The 18808-nt window shown below is 45.3% G+C and overlaps 1 protein-coding gene across 1 annotated transcript in view; it reads right to left on the bottom strand.

Annotated features, from left to right (window-relative positions):
• The window catches only part of Nek10 (NIMA related kinase 10), a 184255-nt gene that overhangs the window by 124655 nt on the left and 40792 nt on the right, over positions 1-18808 (bottom strand). The window contains exons 11-21 of the mRNA XM_013346817.2: positions 18049-18135; positions 15386-15610; positions 12564-12703; positions 11045-11106; positions 8968-9045; positions 5583-5647; positions 4216-4318; positions 3995-4123; positions 2810-2947; positions 1986-2031; positions 14-135 (exon numbers count right to left, since the gene is read on the bottom strand). Coding sequence (XP_013202271.1) covers positions 14-135; positions 1986-2031; positions 2810-2947; positions 3995-4123; positions 4216-4318; positions 5583-5647; positions 8968-9045; positions 11045-11106; positions 12564-12703; positions 15386-15610; positions 18049-18135 — 1195 coding nt within the window. The remainder of the gene's footprint in view (positions 1-13; positions 136-1985; positions 2032-2809; positions 2948-3994; positions 4124-4215; positions 4319-5582; positions 5648-8967; positions 9046-11044; positions 11107-12563; positions 12704-15385; positions 15611-18048; positions 18136-18808) is intronic.

Raw genomic sequence — 18808 nt, 5'->3', positions numbered from 1 at the left:
GGGAGGAGTGTACCTGTATAAATATTCTCCACAGTCTTTCTTCGGTGAAGTGCTGCCGTTTTTCCTTCAGAGAGCTAAAGTGCTCTCCCAGTGGGGCTCCTTCTATAAGCTCCATGACGATATACAATCTGTCATCTGTGCAAAAGCACAAAAGGGCCACAGTGACTTGAAGGGAATGCGGAACCCTGGGAAGGCTTCGCAAATTAGAACCCATGGTTTCCCAAGCGCGTGCAGAGAGTTAGCGGTAGGATCCGCTCTGGCAGAGCACAGAGCAGTTCTTGGGGTCATCACAGCCCAGCAGCAACTTCTTCTGGCTCTAGACTTTCCCAACTTAAGTTTACAATGGCAAGTGTGATCATGAGGAATGGCTGGGAGGTGCCAAAGACAACGAGCCAACTGTCCCAAGTCACAGGCCAGGCCTCTTAGTACCTCAGATCAAATAAGACATTCAGGAAACTGCATAGGAAATTGTATTTCTTACAGTCACATAGAAACTTACCCTGGGGTCACACTATGACGTTGCAACAACACAACCGCCCATAGCAGAAACCATTATTAGGCCACTTTTGAGCGGAGAGACCCAGACTCTGATTTCGTTTCACGATTCACAAAGGTTTTGTTAGCAAATGCTGCTCAGCTTGCTGCTGCTGCTTCTGTTTTGCTTACCTTCATCTAAAACCAGTTTGAACTACTAACAATGACATGAGAGGTGTCTTTTCAGGCTGTTGGATGTGCACACAATACACACATTTAGACACCTGCTGTACCGCCACACAGCTGACTTCTTTCTCGACTCTCGTGCCGTAGCACGTAAGCACGCACACCACTCTTCCTGTTGGTCTGCACGGGAAGGCACAACATGGCTAACTCCTGCTATTTGCTGTCTCTCTTGCAGACATTTCTAGTTCTGAAGTTTCACAATGCCAGAAATATGTAAAACCATAACAAACGCCCCAGCTCACAGAAGATTTTTTTATCACTTTTTTTTTGGATGGGGGGGGGGGGGGGGTTCCTGCACATAGTCAATACTAACATAGACAGATATCTGATTCAGAGACATCCAAAGAGTGTTGCTTCAAGCTTTGTTTTTTTGGTGGGGGGGGGGGGAGGCGACAGAATGTCTCTGTATAGCCCAGGCCGACCTCAGTCTCACATAGATCTGCCTGCTCTGCCTCAGGAGTCCTGGGGTTTAAGATGCGCAGCACCACAGTCCACCTTAGAACTGCTACTATCAGCAGGGAGTGAGACCCAGCAGCTACTGCCCGTGTGGCTGGGAGTCGTCCTTGACGTGTAAATACTTCGGGATTTTATGCTACAGATGTTTGAAGACTGACTTCACTTGTAAACAAGTGACTGGGTTTGTCTTTTCTAAAAGTTTTGACTGTGTTCTCCATCCCACTGGCAGGAAACAGGCCTCCCAGCTTGTGGGCGCAGCTAGGACTCTGTCGCCACCTGGTGGCACCTACTGAAACAAATCTGGAAGGAGAAGTCCACTCCATTTTATTTGGGGGTGGAAAATGTCACAGGAGGGACCGTAAGATTGCCAAACCCATCATCGTTTGAGTCCCTTTTTTTTTTCCTTGATCATCTCCAGCTCATTTCTTGTACAATCATTTAATTATTTTGGTTTGTTTACACCATGCTTCTCTATGGCGGGGAGCAAAATATTTTAACTATTTTCAGATCAGCACTTATGAGACCATTTCACTGCCTGACAAAGGGATGTTTGTTAAGAATGGAAGTACAAAGATCACCTGGGCCAGATAGTGGTGATGCAGCTTTTAATCCCAGCACTCAGGAGGCAGAGGCAGGCGGATCTCTGAAAATTCAAGGCCAGCCTGGTCTACAGGACAGCCAGGGCTACACAGAGAAACCCTGTCTCGAAAAACGGAAAAAAGAAAGAAGCTGAATGAGCTTACTTTCTGACAATATAATATAAATAACAAAGATATGTTTTGTTAATTAGAAACGCAATTCATACTTACTTTCCAAAAATGTTTTATAGTAACGTACAATGTTGGGATGATAAAGCTGTAAGAAAAAGATAGCAAACATTATCAGACTGTTTCCAACCCCAAGCTTCCTCCATGACCACTTAGAGTCTGTAGACTGCAGCGACGTCTCCGACTGTCAGCTAACATTTTGGATTGTAATGACTTAAAACTGTGCTGCTGTTAAATTAATGAACATTTTGATGTCCTTTATGCCTTTGTCAATGAGGCTAGAAATTATTCCACTTTCTAACTTAGAGTAGAGATTCAGAAGGAAGGGTCAAGGTCACCTTGACCACACAGCACAATCTGATGAGCAGCCTAGATTCCACCACACAAGGCTGGTCAAGGAAAGGAAAAGGAATCAAAACCCACAATCTAGATTTAATAAGTCAGACTTGGGGTGTAAGCAGTTTGGCTTTACTTGACTGAAGCTGGGGGGGGGTCTTTCTTGTATTCCTGTGCAGTAACTTGGTAACCAAACACTGAGGCTGGGGACTCTTTCTCCTGTTCCTATGCAGCAACCGGCAGCTAAGCACTGAACATGATCGTGATGAAGACAGAAGGGCTTCTCATGCATGGTGTGTTCTGGGTTGGAAGCTCAACTGCTTTGCATCCAAGGCAGCTATAAACTCCCAGAAGAGTTTCCATGGCTCAATAACAAGCTTCAAGAAAAACACTGGTAAAAATATCACCGCACCAATGTCCAGCATTTCACACTGGACTTGTTTATGAACAGCACGGGTAAGAACATCACAGGAGCTCAGCCTCGATGACGTTCATGTCAGAGGCATCTCAGAAATAAGACAGATATTTACCTGCTCCTTAATTATTGTTAATTCAGAAACAATGTTCTTCACACTGCTGTCTCGGTCTTTCTTATCCTTCCCGAATGCGGGGTTATGTAAATTGACCTCCTTCATTGCTAAAAGGTTTTGACCACTACGTTTCCTAACCTAAAATAAGGAAAGAAAAAAAAGTTTAATTAAATACCCTGATGAGAACTGAGGGTTAAGACAAAGACGGATTAACTAGAATAACAAAATCACATGGTTAACTGAGCCATAGCATGAGACTCTAGCCCACCAGTTCTCAGCAGAATGACCCTTTCCCAGGGGTGGTTTCCAGATATCCTGCATGTCCCATATTTATATTACCATTCAGTAATCTAACAGTAGAGAAATTGTAGATATTAAGTAGCAATGAGATAAATTTATGGTTGGGGGTTATGGTGGTTTGAAAACAAATGGCCCCCAAAGGGAGTGGCACTATTAGGAGGTATTGCCTTGTTGAAGTAGATATGGCCCTATTAGAGAAAGTGTGTCACTGTGGGGGCAGGCTTTGAGGTCTTCTAGGCTCAAGCTACATCTAGTTCAGACCACTTCCTGTTGCCTGCTGATGTAAGGCTCTCAACTCCTTCTCCAGCACCATGTCTGCCTGCACACCACAGGTCCCACCATGAGGAAAAAGGACTAAACCTCTGAAAATGTAAGCCCCCCCACTCCAATTAAATGTTTTTCCTTTATAAGAGTTGCCATGATCATGGTGTCTCTTTACAGCAATAAAAATCTAACTAAGCCAGGGCCACCACAACATGAGGAACTGCACTGAAGAGTCAGCATTAGGAACATGGAGGACCACTGGCCTGAGCTCAGTCCTGTAAGTTTCTGGTTTGGCGCCCCCTGCAGGACTCAGCAGGATTTCACTGTGAAGGAGCAGAAACGCTGGAGGAAATTTATAAACTGTCATGCACTGGGACAAGCTATTTCGACCATTTCCCTGTGATGGGTGAAGACGCCCTGTGTCAGCCAATGAGCTGAGAACCAAGGCAACACCCACAGCACGACCACGCCCTGTGGTACCAAAACAACCACTCTCATTTTTATCTCCATTTAGTCTCCAGTTTTCAATGACAAGGACTCCAATAAAAACAAGTATGGACCTCCAAGTGTGATTTCAAGTTTGTTTTGGAATATGAGAACCCTTTTCCAGGGTGGAGTCACCTTGTAAACACAGCCAAAAGCTCCACTTCCGAGATGGTCCAGCACGGCATAGTCACCTATGTACTTCAGTGGCGCCTTCTTCTGATTGATGCTTTCAATATTCTCGGCAATCTGCTTCAGTTCATCCTCCTAACCATGTCATAAAGGGATACGGGCTGCTGTTATTTCATCCTGACTGTGCACACAGCAGCATGCACAAACGTTTAAACCTCAAGACTTACCAACAGTAAATTCAGCTGTGACACTAAGTCCTCATAGGCACTGATATCGCGGACGTAATGGCCTATGTCAATGAAGATCTCAAACAGGTCAGTGGGGAAAAGTCTACAGAAAAAAACACCCACAGTTAATGTGGAGCTCGGGAACAGGGAGCCGTTGCTGCCCTTTGGATGCAGCTCGCTCACCAGCTAACCCTACCCACGAACCTAACTTCATTAGGTTATCAGCAGAGGACAGAAATAGTACGTGCTGGCTTATCATGGAAATTTCCACTGTAGCTGTATTCCCCGCAGGGTGAGCGAAGAGGAAGAGCAATGTTCTAAAGGCACACTGAACAGCCTGGTGCTTAGTTACTACACTGGACTTCACACTTAGAGCCGGGGAGGGGCGGACTGCACATTGTTTCTATGGCGATGAAAGACAATGTAGTGGAAACATTATACTATGGCCTTGTTTGTAATCTATCTGGGGGTACAGACACGAAGCATACTCAAAGAGGATATTTGTTGGGTATTCATGAAGTACTCAACACTTACATGGAGTCATTTGTTACAGCTCTAAACTTAACCCCAGGATGGAAATATACTTTTAATTTTGAAATGTTTTGTGAAAATATAATGCTGGAAATTGAAAAAACAATGGAGAGGATTATGCATTTTCAAAGTGCTGGCTTCCAAGCCCTCTTAAAATGTTTGAGTTCATTAAGACGGATGGCTTTGGGCTATGAAGTGAAAGTTTATAATAAATAGTTTTCCTTTCTGTTCCCTTAAATTCAGATGCCATCGGAAAATAAAGCAACAATAGAAAGTGGACCACACCTCTCAACAAAGGATTTGATTTGACATCCAGTCTTCCCTCATCAATAATATTTTGGTAAGATTGTGGAGGTGGATTTTGTCCAAAAAGTATGTGTGTCCTATGTGTGCAACGTGTCTGCTTCCTAAGTCCTGTTTTCCACCATACTCACCAACTCCCCTCTGACCTGGTCCTGGTTCCCAGCCTACCAAGGGTGCCTTAAACAAACCCTTGGTTGGTAAGAGGAAATGACCAGACTAACTATGGAATTTCTGAATAGTCAAAAACAAGTATGTGTTTTGATTCTATCCACTCAAGATGCTAATATCCTTAGTTCAGGCCAGGGCCTCAGCAGTTCCATGGTTTGGAAGGAGCTGTACCGATGCAGTCAGCTGTCACATGACCTGTGAGGTGACTGCAAGAGCTGTCCAATCTGTGGAGTCTAAGAAGTCTGGAGAGGCAAGGCTTGCATGGAGCCAGTGTCTTGGCACAGCCCCTAGTCAAGAATGTGAAGTCAGGCTGGCCTAGCAAGAACTTTAGTGTGGTAATCACCCATTTTAGTTCCCACTCATACCTTTTAAAGAGTGGCCGGTTCCTTTCCATACTGAAGAGAAACCTCAGGGCTCTGAAAGCATAACACTAGGAAATGAAAGAGATGGCTCTTAGGGGCAGCACAACAAATTAAAACCTTTTCAGTGCAGAATTACCAGGAGCAGCCATCACAGAGGCCTCCCTGTGGGTAGTGGACCTAAGCCAAGAGTAGCAGCAACTCTCACGTCCCTCTCCCATCTACCGGGCTGGAGATGTGGCCCTGCTTACGCCATACTGGCCGCTGACTCCTTTCTAGAATGTACAAAATGAACAGCGGTATAAGAAATGACATTCCTAGCCAGGCTGTGGTGGCGCACGCCTTTAATCCCAGCACTCAGGAGGCAGAGGCAGGCGGATCTCAGTAAGTTCGAGGCCAGCCTGGTCTAGAAGAGCTAGTTCCAGGACAGGAACCAAAAAGCTACAGAGAAACCCTGTTTCGAAAATAAAAAAAAATAAAGAAATAAAGAAATGACATTCCTCTGCCCAGGAAGCCACACAACCAGAGAGTTCCAGGAATTCAGGGTTCACGTTCTCTATTCATATGGTTTCTAACCACTGGAAAACGCTACATGGGGAAACAGTAACAGGCACGCTGGAGTCAAGCGTGACAGACTGGTCTCCTGAATAAAAAGGCCCTAACCATTCTCCAAATAGAACAATGGACAGTCAATCATTAAAAAGGCTTGCAAAGAGACATGAGTTCTTTAACTGAGAAAAACAATTTCCTGGGACCAGCAAGATAGTTCAGTGGGTAAAAGCATTTGCTGTCAAACCTAAGGACCTGGGTTTGATCCCCAGGACCCACATGGTGGAACGGGAGAACTAACAGACTGCTCTCAGACACCCAAACATGTTCCATGGCATAACTGCCTACACACAGAATCACACAGAAATAAGTAAATGCAGCTATATATTTTCATATATAAAAAATAGCTTCTGATATTCTACAGGAGAGAAAGAGAGAGGGGGAAGGGATCGAAAAGAAAAGCAGTGGGGGAGAAAAAATGGGGGTGGTGCCCTGGCTAGTTTTATGTCAACTTGACAAAAACTAAAATCATCTGAAAGAAGGGAACCTCAGTTGAGAAAATGCCTCCATAAGATCCAGCTGTAAGGCATTCCCTTCCTTAGTGACTGATGGGGAGGGCCCCATTGTGGGTGGGGCCATCCCTGGGCTGGCGATCTTGGGTTCTATAAGAAGACAGGCCATGTAGAACAAACCAATAAGCAGTACCCCTCCTCTGCATCTGCTCTTGTTTCCAGGTTGCTGGCCATTTGATGCTGACCTCTTTCCTTCCCGATTTGCTTTGGGAAATGGTGTTTCGCCTCAGCAAGAGAAACCCTGACTAGGATGGCAGGGGAGACAGCGGAGGGGATGGAGAGCAGTGAGCAGGTTCACTTGTGACCCAGACACCAGCAGAGTGATTCTGGTCTTCTGGAAACCTGGGATCATTTCATAAAATTGATGATCTCCACATAGAAGGTCCAAACAAAGCTGCCCAGAGTCTGACAGAGAACAAAGGGGCATGAAGAAGCCTGGGGAGACAGTGGAGAAGAGAACGTGGAACCCTTCTAGTTGGAGCTTTAAAACATCTCTTGGCTTAGCAAAGCTCATGCTCATGACAGCTCTGACTGGCTGTGCTGTCCAGGGCAGTGCTGTATATCTGATTGCACTAGAGAAAGTCCAGCTTTCCTATGTGCTCACAGTAGCTCTCTGTCTGGCTGCACACAGTAGCACCAAGAAGCTCTGAGATTTTGGCCATTATGTTAAATGACAAGATTAAAGGACTTTTTAGAACAACCTTCCTTCTGAACACATACATAGAAACATGGAAAGCATACATGGTGATTGTGGAGGCCCAAAAATGTGAGCCTATTTCCACCTTGTCTGAAGGTTCAGAGAGTTTGGGCTTATTTAAAGTTGTTGACAAGTGTGGCTACAATCCTGACCTGGGGTGTGGTTACTTGGTCTTTTTGACATTAAGATGGCCCATACAGGTAGAGCCTCTCCACCCTAAGCAATGGTCAGAATATTCCAACATGCTTCTGCTCCTTCTTTTGATATAGGAGGTTTGACCTTGGAAGTAGCTGCCTTCAGGATACTTGGTACAGGGTGGGTTCACTGCATAACCAACAGAATGCTTTTCTCATGGATTAATTGCTTGATGGCTCAAAGTGTTGAAGCAAGTAACTGTTCTGGTTGTCCTGTGTATCATGTTAAAGCAGATTTTACTCTGCTTCCCCCTGTGTATTGGGGTATAAAAGCGTATGGAAAATTGAACACAGGAATTTCAGTATTGACTGCAACTCCCTCCTGATTCTATCCTGCTTTCTGTTTTATTATTTTCACTCATGTCTTAGTTCTCTTTACTTATTTTCTAATCCCCAGGTCTCTACCCTAGTAAGTGGTATTTTTATCAAGGCTGGTCCCCGACAGGTTATAGGGAAGCATATGATGTATTGATGCCTATGTGCAGTGTCTAAGCAAGGCTAATCATACCCATCCCCTCAAATACTGGCCTAGGCAAGGCTAACCATACCCATCCCCTCAAACAGTGGTCTAGGCAAGGCTAATCATACCCATCCCCTCAAACGCTGGTCTAAACAAGGCTAACCATACCCATCCCCTCAAACGCTGGTCTAGGCAAGGCTAACCATACCCATCCTTTCAAACGCTGACCTTCAAAGCAGTTTTACTCCCTTTTGTAAATGACTTAGTGAATCTTGTCATTCTAGTGTCACTGGGAACACAATCCCTAATGCTCACTCCCCAGAGAAGTACAAAGGATTCTATATAAGTGGGCCTAGTTTCTACTTTTGACACTGTTACAAGACACACAACCCAAGCCACTCAGCACCCTCCCCCCCATTCCCAAGCATCCTTTAAATTCTCCACTTCTCGCCTGCTGATACCACTGCCATGGAAATTCCTGCCATCCTGGGGCAGCGGTGCCCAGGAGTTCCTTGTCCCCTTTTAAATCCCTTTTCATCCACCAAAGTCCATTTCTGGGTTTCCTTTTCAAAGACAAAATGCTGGTGAGTATGGTTCATGTTTAAAGATGACAACCATTTTTACATTGTTGTTATATTCTGATGCATAACGAAATACCTTTTAAAAGGACAACCACCCAATGAACAAAGAAGCCATTGGCTCAGCCCCGTAAGTCACACACAGGGAGCTGTTTCTGGCTCTCCCATGCTATTTGGAATCACTGATTGTCATACCAACTCCATCAGTAACTAGGCACACTCCCTTCCCATCTGCACAGGGCCCCATGCTCACCTAAACAATCCTAAAAAGTACACATCATCTTACGTGGCCCCCCAGACTCCAATACCTTGAGACAAGGAGCAAGAGACAAGCTTGTTACCTGTAGGAGATTTGTTTGTGCAGCATTCTTTTGTTTATTTGGTAAAATTAATTTCGCAATTGTATATACTCCATTTTCCTGAAAAAACCAAGAGGTCATGTGTCAGTGGCTAGCAGTAGCGATACTACCCAGAGAGACAAGCATTCAGGAGCACGACCAAAGCCTTCCAACAATGTAAACAGATAGCAAGGACGATATTAAAACTGTCAATGTGATACTTTTAAATGCCAAAGATGAAAAACAAGCTTAATTTTTTTCAAGGCAGAATTATATAATACTATTACATAATAAACTACATAAATTTAAAATTATTTAAATATTATAAAAGCAAAGAGTGGGAGAACATGAAGGGACAGAATAAAGGAATTCAAACATCTTTATGCTCAAACCTAAGGGCTGGAGAGATGGCACTGTCAGTGATGAGCTTGCTGCCCAGCATGAGTTCAGTTCTAAGAACTAACGTTAAAAAAAATATATTAATAAGCTGGGTGAGGTGGCTCACTTGTAATCCCAGTGCTGAAAAGGGAGAGACGGGGGCTCCCTGCAGACCATTGGCCAGGCAATCTAGCCAAATAAGTGAGCCCTGTGCCCATGAAATGCCTGTCTCAGAAACAAGGCTGGGTGATAGAAAGACAGTTTGGCAATTGAAAGCACACATTGCTCCTGCAGAGGACTGGAGTTAGGTCCCTGGCACCAAAGTTGGTGACTCTCGGTTGCCTGTTAACTCCAACTGCAGGAGATTCACTGCCCCCTTCTGGACTCTTCAGGAACCTACATTCTTATGTGCACAAACCCACAGGCAGATACACACATATGAGCATCATTTTTTTTTTTAATCTCGATTTTAAAAGAAGTGGACCTCTCCCAGTGAATGTCACCTCTGGCCTCCACACACACATGCATGCTCACCCACACACATGCATGCACACCCACACACATGAATGAACAGACATATGAAAACACAGGTACATACACATTCCACAAATACCAAATTCAAACTATAAAACATAGATTCTTTCTCCCTTTCTGTTTTTTGATAATTTGATAATTAGAGAATACACAGTGTTTTTAAGAAAAAGAAAAATAACAGAAAAGGGACAAACATTAAAGAAATCAAGTTAATTGTGGAAACAGCACTAGACATACCCAGGGCGGTGAAAAAGCCAGTTTTGGCTTTCTGTCATGAATGCATGGCATCTTATCCACCTCCATAAATCTGACCATTATAGCTATAACTTCCCTGTAGATTATTCTGTTTTATTCCATGCATATACTCATGAGAGGTCAGACAATTTTTCCCCCCTCTGGGAGTGAACCCAGAAAGTCATGAAGGCCGGACCTGTGCCCAACCTGGCTGTTTTTCCCACCACTTCCCCACCTGCTGTGGTGCCTATGGACTTAGGCCATCCCCACTGCCACCACACATGCCCAAGATGACATTACAGCTATTAGTCTCCTCCTCTGTAAAACCCTGCAAGAACCCAAACGAGCGGCCTCAAGACAGGCAGGGACGTTACCAGCATCTGTCCTTTCTAAGTTCTATTGAGCTTCGCTTATCAACTTAACAGAGCCCAGAGTTACCTGGGGGAGTCTCAGTGAAGGGATTACCTCAATTGGGCTAGCATGGGCGTGCGTGTGGTACATGATCTTGCTTGTTAATTGATTTAGGTAGGTCTAGCTCACTGTGGGCATTGTCACCCCAGGGTAGGGGGTACTGGGTTGTATAAGGAAGAAGGCTGAACACGCCCCAAAGGGAGCAAGCCAGTACACAGAACTCTTCCATGGCCTCTGTTTTTCTTTCTTGGCTCTAGGTCCCTGCCTTGAGCTCCTGCCTGATTTCCCCAGCAATGGACTGTAACAAGTATATGTCAAATAGATCCTTGCCTCTCTGAAGCTGCTTTTGGTTGGTGTTTTAAGAGCAAAATTCAATTGAATTAACTGAAGGTGAAAATATAAACTGGATTCTTTCGGTGAAATAAGAAACATTAAATATTTCTTAAATTACAGGATGGGTCCTCAGACCAATATGCTGGAATACAAGCTGAAGCCCGAGGGACCTTAGTGGTGGTGCTCTTACCTGAACCACTTGGTGGGCATTGGTGTCGTTGAGAGCCAGCTCAGTGAGGGCAGCACAGCAGGCTGGGAGGGAAGCAATCAAACCCGTCAGACTCTCCAGGAGCCAGCGTGTGCCCAGCATTTACCAGGAATACAATAAACTGGTGTGCACATGAATCGTGACTTTCGGTACAATCCCCAGACCCTGGTGATCAGACTATGTTCTATGGTTTCAGAGAAGGTGACAGACCGCTAATCATCACGGGCTGGGAGTCATGCCCTTTGTCCCCCCCCCCCCAGCTGCCTCTGTTTGCATTGTAAATAGAGACACAGTTCCTCCTATGGAGCTACACACCTTACACTGAAGACTTCCACACATCACCGTATGCATCTCGCAACAATATTTCATATGGGCAAACTAAAGCCTGGGGTCTTATGAAACATGGCTAAGGACATACGGCCATCCACCTGAGTGGAGGAAATTCCCAGACTACACTAACTATGCATCTTTCTCACTTAGATGTAAAAAAGATGATGTCCAGTAAGCCCATATGATGCATACAGCTCTGGAAGACTTTCTATATGTACCCTAGGTACTCCCACCAAACAGAACACCTGGGGCATTCTAGCCCCCAAGCCTCTTATGTGCCTCTCTAGGCACTGACAAGCCCCGTAATCCCACTGTGATCACCACCAACTGTAGCACTCTGAGAATACCCAGACTACCGGGAGCTCTGAGAGCAGTTAGCACGGTCTCCGGGGAACCTTTAAACAGGTAGGCGAGCAGAGCCTGTGAAGAGCTAGGAGCCTTTCTTAGTGCACGCAGACGTCACAGGGAAGGAAGACCTAGTTCTCTGCCTTCACGTGTCTCTGGTAAAACTTCTCTTCGCTCTCCAGTAGGAAATAGCTACAAATAAAGCAAGTCTGTCTTGTGCCCATTGCCTTTCAGCTCCTGTCCTCTGCCACACATGGACCTTGCCTCAGAGTCTCCCCAAGTTCTGCTGGCCTCCAGCACCCCTTTTTCCTTTCTGCGCTGCTCCAGGGTCAAGACTGACCTGAAGCACCTACACTACATGGCTGCTTGCTCTATTAAACCCAAACACCCTGACAGGTGCAAGCTGGAGAGAGGTCCACCAGGAAAAGGCTTATCCTGCTTAGCTTTCTCGTTCCTTTGGAAACCCAGGCAGTTGTCATCTCTCTCTTCTCCATCGGGCTGGTCTGAGGAGGAAGACTCCCTGGCCCCTTGGGAGTGGGATGCTTGCATTAAATAGGATACTCTAAGATCGTGGAAACTGTAGGAAGCGTGGTTCAGCTCAGACCAAGCTGTGCGCTTTAGCCCAGCAATCTCATCTGCTGTACTGTTAACCTGCCAGCCCAACACCAGCACCAAGAAGGCGCTGGCATTCGTGTGGAGTCACTGCTCCACATCTGGAATCCTGCAGATTGTGCGCGCCTGACACCACCGTACTTATAACAAGGAACAACAGCACGATAAAGAAGGCAGTATTAAGCAGCAAAACCCAGATGTGTGAGGCAGATACCTGCTTGGAGAGAGACAGTATTCTCCTGTATTTCCCCAGGGCTTAAGTCTTCGGATAAATGCAGCTGCTGGATTCGCCCTGCAGCATTTGCACTGGACAGGCTTCCAATGGAGGACCGATCAGAAACAAAATTCCTGTCTCTGTAAAAGGAAAGTTACTCCCTGGGCCATTTAGCCACCTTCTTCTGGGCCGCAAACAGAATGTAAATCACATAACGGGCCTGTATTCTCTATAATAAACAAACAACTAAATCAATAGAAATCAGGTCGCGAGGTTTTCTGTGTCCCTAATGGCTTCATCTGCAAATTCAGCTAAAACCAAGCCTGGTGGACGGTGAGTATGAGATGAGAGACCCTGCCCAACCTTCCCTGGCACTCCCTGACTCCAGGCACTGCAGTCTCAGCCAGGGTTCCTCTGAATTCCTCTTAGTGAAAACCGATTCTGCTGCATCTTCAAAGTGTTTCCTCTTTGACTCTACAGGAGTCTCCATGAACGCAGCTTGAAGCCCTGACTTCACCTGGCCTTATCAGCCATTTCTCTCTGTTCTCTTTCCTCTTTCCTCTGGCTGAGAACACCTTCTTAAAGCTTGTGCTCTGTTGGGCTACTTCCGGGGCTGCTCTGGTTTTTGGGTCGGTCTGCAGGGCTGTGCTCATCACCCCCCTCATTTCCTATCTTGTCTGTCTGACTTCCTCTGTTCTACAGATCCATTATCCATCTTCAACCACAGCTCACAAATCCTTGCTGTGCAGTGGGTCTGCCATGTCCTGGGTGCACAGCTTCCCACCATAGACTCTCTGTCTGTTATCTGTTTTGTTCCCCTTGGTTTGTATGGTTATTTCATTTATTTATTTCTCATGACATCAGCCGTTTGGGTCTTTACGTTCCCACACATAACACAAATGGAATCTCCCTGTCCTCCCTCTGTGCTATCTGGGTCATTCTGTTCTTTCTGTCACGAGCCGGGGCAAGGAGCAGTTCCTTCAAGGCTCTTATCAGTGGACATAACTATCTGGGCACTCTCTGTGGTGATCACTGTGCCTGAGAGGAATGTGGATGCTTTTGGAGGCTGCCCGTGTACAGGCCTAAATGGGTTTCCTGAAAACCACCCTGTAGCAGCCTCTTGACACCAGCGCTGCCAGCACCCGGCAGCTCCTTCTCTGGCATCTGCCCAGGTCGCCAGGTACCTGGCATAGGTACTGGTAGCAGGCATAGGCCCAAGCAGATTGTTCTTATCCAGCTGGGAACAAGCCCCTTCCAAATCACCTTAGCTACTTTAAATATTCAATAATAGTTAACATGTATCACCTTCTCAGGGAAAGTTGTCAACCGTACCTGGATGGGGTTGGAACATGAGTCTCTAGGCATAAAATAATTCTTATCTGTCAATGATATAAAATCTATGACTTGAGTTAATGAGAGAAAAGTGTCTTGTGTTGTAATTAACTCTAAATAATACTTGACTATTACAGAATTCCAGTCGTCATTAAGAAAATACCAACTATTCAAGGATAACTACATGTATCATCTTCACCCTACAAGCACAAACAAAACAACTCTGCAATATTTGTGACCAAGGGAATAGCCTATTATGTCATAGGACTGGTAAAATATTTATAATCTATACATCCAAATAATTGAGGCTTTTATAAAAGCTAGGAGCTTGCCAGCAAGCTATATACTTTTCCTTTGTTTTCACAATGACAGAAATCATTAAAATGAAGCTTATTGCCCATATCACTGCAGTCTCTTCTAATGCTCTGAAATTTTCCCACGGAGAAAATCCATAAAGGAATAGTATGCACAGACTTAGTCACACCGACTTGATAATCTGTGGCGATGTTAAAATGGATAAGTCACTCTGCCATAGAGCAAGTAAGCTCTATTGATGGACCAGGGATCATAAGCTCATCTCTTTTGAGCGAAATATCTACCTGTGCCTCTGGCTTGGCACACTTGAGGCTTAATTATGCTTTATAATAATATTAAGTAAGAGAATATTCCCAAAGATGATGATTGAGTATTACTACTCAATACTTTAAGCTATTTAATTCATAAAATATGGTTACAATGTAATATACACCCAAACAATTTCAATTTCAAGCAATTTTAGCAAACCATCCCTTTGTATGCTTATGGCATAGAAGCTACTAGAAAGCAGGTGTGGAGGTGGGGTGGTTTGAATGAAAATGGATCCCACCGGCTCATAGGGAGTGAAAGGCTTATTTGAAAGACTTAGGACATGTGGCCTTGTTGGAGTAGGGTGTGACCTTGTTGGGGAAGTATGTTACTGGGCCTAGACTTTGGAGTTTCAAATGCTCAAGCCAGTCAAATGCTCTGTCTGTCTGTCTGTCTGTCTGTCTGTCTCTCTCTGTGTCTCTGTCTCTGTCTCTCTCTTTCTGTCTCTCTATCTCTCCCTGCTGTCTGTTGATCCAGATGTAGAACTCTCGGTTACTTCTTCTCAAGCACCATGTCTGTCTGTGTGCCGCCATGCTTCCCGCCATGATGATAATGGACTAAACTTCTGAGCTGTAAACCAGCCACAATGAAATGTTTTCCTTTATAAGAGTTTCCACAGTCGTGGCATCTCTTCACAGCAACAGATCACTGACTAAGACAGGAAGCACACACCTTTTGTCCCAGCACTTGGAAGGCAGAGGCAGGTAGATCTCTGTGAGATCTCAAGGCCAGCCTGGTCTACATTGTGAGTACCAGGGCAGTCAGGCCTACATAGAGAGACCCTGTCTCAAAACACAACAGAACAAACAAGCAAAGAGCTACTCGGCTACTCCACTAATCCGTAAGCTCCAAGCGCCCCCTCTTACCCTCGTAAAATGTGAAGGAGTTGCTTGATGCCACCCCAGATCCGGATTTCCACGCTGGTCTCTGGGTCCTCACACACCTGCACCAGAATCCAGACGACGCTCCACAGCAGCTTGAGGTGGTCCGAGTGGAGCAGACTGAGTAGGATGGGGATGCCCTCGTACAGCTTCACCTGCTCCTTCACCTGGGGCTCGGCACAGAGCAGGCGCAGGAGCTCTGCCGTCAGCCTGGTGTGATGGGGAGAAGGGGGAGAAGGACACCAGTCCTGCAGCCGTGGCTTCATGTGACTAGAACCTCCACCAGGGCACAGAATCTATTACTGGAGCCACTGTTCTTCCACTCTGTGAGCCTTGCCCACGAGTGAGGACCCTCTGCCAATCGCCTCTCTGTTAGATCGTGGCCTGCCACTTTAAGAGCTGATCCACCTCCCCTATGATGTCTTGACCAGCTCCCTGCTGCTTGTGTCCGTATGTCCTACTATCCCCATGTCCTAACAGTGATTTTACATCCTCTAACTGCCTTTAGCTACAGACAAGCTCCCTATACCCTGGGGGTAAGTTGTAAAGGCAAGGATCCTTCTCTCTCTCTCTCTCTCTCTCTCTCTCTCTCTCTCTCTCTCTCTCTCTGTCTCCCTGTCTCCCCTTTTACCCCCACTCACACACCATGCATCCATGGTGGTTACCTCTCCTACACTTTAAGCTGATAATGCCTACAATGCTGTCCCACCTCGCGACATCATACTGCCTCTGTCTGGTATGATGTACTGCCCCCTTTAATGTTCTTCATCCTCAAAGCCAGACCATGGCTAGTGGTTATGCAGCCCTCTCTCCTAATGAAGCTCACTTTCTGAAGGCTAGTTCCATGTCTGTCCCATTCTGGAGAGAGTGTTTGTTTGTGCCGTCTTTCTCCGAAACACCCTCCAGGGTTCACATTCCCACACTGCTCTGCAATTCCGCTCCAGGAGGATTTCTTCATGCTCCTCTCCCTCTCGAGCCTCCTCTGCCCCGCCCCCCGCTCCCCGCCCCCAGCTCTGATGTTAAGAACACATGTTCTATGAAGAGTGGCGGGCCAAGCCTGCAATTCCAGCACTTAATGAGACAGACAAGGATCATGGCAAGAACAAGTCCAGCCCAGAAAGGGCTGCTTATCAATACATCTCAAACAACAACAAAAAGAAAGCATCTTCTTTGGTGAGCACCACGCTTCAGATTCTCAAACTCTCTGCGCGAAACATTCTCTCTTTATTCTAAGAGCATCTCAGTCTGGGCTGCATCCCACTCCTGCCTGGCTTCCACGTGTGCGATCAGAATACAGATGTGGTTGTATTTAAAGCCTTTCTGGGAATTCCTGTAACGTTCATATGAAAATCCACACAGTCTTACCATGCAAAACCCATCCTAAAAACCCAGATAAACATGCTATGTTACCTCATCTGTAAAATATGAAAAGCAAGAGAGCTTTGTGTGGGTGACAGGGATTGGGGAGGGCTCAGGGAAGGTCCAGATGTAGAGAAAGAACTGGTCAGAATCAGCTACATTTTTGACTTTTTGTTAACTGTTCTAGTTTCTGATACTTTGTCTCCTTTGTCCCGGCTGCATCTGCCAGGGCATTTGTCTCAGATACCCAGTGTCTGCCTCTGTGATGGAGCGCACAGCCTTTGCCAAGGTATTTTCTCCTATCTCCCTTCACTCCGATCAGGAATTTCTATTCTGGACTGAGCCTGTTGGCTGCATCTTCCAGGGCACCAGAGTCCCACAAGGACCTGGGCAGTTCTCCCTGCCTGCCCCTTTTCTCACACTGGATGATACTCTGATCTCATTCAACTATGGTAGGATCTTACTTAACCTTGTCTCTTGAGTCAGCTCAAGTCATCAAGTCTGAAAGCAGAGACTCCTGTCTATACCAACACTCATGCAACACCGTGTTAAGACAGTTTTGCAAAGAAGTTTTTTTTTTTTTTAAATCCCTGCAACTATCTGATCTCCATCGCTTAGGATTTCTTGACTCTTAGCTTTTCAGAAAATTGGGGTCTAATTGCAAACGACGCCGATTTACATACCTAAACACACCTAACAAGCACCTTACAGAATCCTGTTCTAGAGCAATGGAAAGTGCAAGCAGAAAGGAGTCCCTTTCATTGCAGACTCTGTTGTGAGTTATAACACGATCACAGCTCGACTCCATCAGCATCGCATCTCCCTCGCCTTAAACACAGCGGCTTTTAGCCACTTTGCTTATTCCACACATTAATCTAAAATCACTAAAGAGAGAGAGCGACCTAAAGTTCCTTCCCTGGAACTTTTTATTTAGACAAATGCAACCACAAAATTAATAACAATGCAATCACAAAATAATAAGCTTAGATTCTACGTTCCTTTCTCCTGGCGTCTTCTTTTTGTCTTAAACAAAAAAAAACTGCCAAGATGATTCACGATATTCAATTAATAATACAGATGACAAATAAAAATGATTTTTTTACCACAAATAAAAAAGCTTTTAAGAGAGAAAGGGGGAGAGGGAAAGGGAGAAGGAAAGAGAGAGAGAATGAATCTGCAACATCATTCTGGAGCCAATTTTCAGTGACCATGGCAGGAGACCACAGATTTAAATTACTACAAGTTCCAAGTTCCATTGCGGAAAAATTTTCATGAGGATGAGACCCTACCTTTTGGAGAGTAAGTCATATTCATGCAGAATCATCAAGAGATTTTCTACTATGTTGAGTTCACTGATCTTCTCCCTGCACTCTGGACTACAAATGCAAAATTATTAGTAGTTACTAAAACGTATTCTACTACAGCCACATTTTCTTGTTCTGGTGCTCAGGTTAGTTTGTGTGGTGCTTCAAGAATGTCCCCCCTTTCCAGGCACATAGGTTTGAACAATTGGTGGAGCTGTTTGGGAAAGATTAGGAGATGCTGCTTGTCACTGGGGGCTGCTTTTAAGGTTTCAAAAAACTCGGTCAATCTTCATTTAACTCTCTCCCCCCCGCATGGTTGTGTCTCAAGACACAAGCTCTTGCCTACTGCTCCAGCACCACACCTGCCTGCCTGCTGCCATGCTCCCTGCCGTAATGGTCACGGATGCACCCTCTGAAACTGGAAGGCCCAAATCAATTATTTCTTCTATCACAGCAATAGAAAAGTAACTTAGACACCTTGTGAGGAGTTGTGAGATTGAGAGCACAGAGAAACAAGGATTCGTAGACTGTCCCCCAAAACATAATGGCAAAAAAGTACATTTATAGCTCTTTCATTTAAGATAATGACACTATGGAAGGATAGGTTTTCAAAACCAAATTTTAGCATTGAAAATGTCCAAGAGAGGCCCTATCACACAACAAAAGTATATGCTCAACTATGTTCATAGCAGCATTGTTTGTAATAGCCAGAACCTGGAAACAACCTAGATGCCCTTCAATGGAA

Source organism: Microtus ochrogaster, chromosome 6, assembly GCF_000317375.1.
Source record: "Microtus ochrogaster isolate Prairie Vole_2 chromosome 6, MicOch1.0, whole genome shotgun sequence".
Classification (NCBI taxonomy): Eukaryota; Metazoa; Chordata; class Mammalia; order Rodentia; family Cricetidae; genus Microtus; species Microtus ochrogaster.
This window is presented reverse-complemented; position numbering and strand designations above follow the sequence as displayed.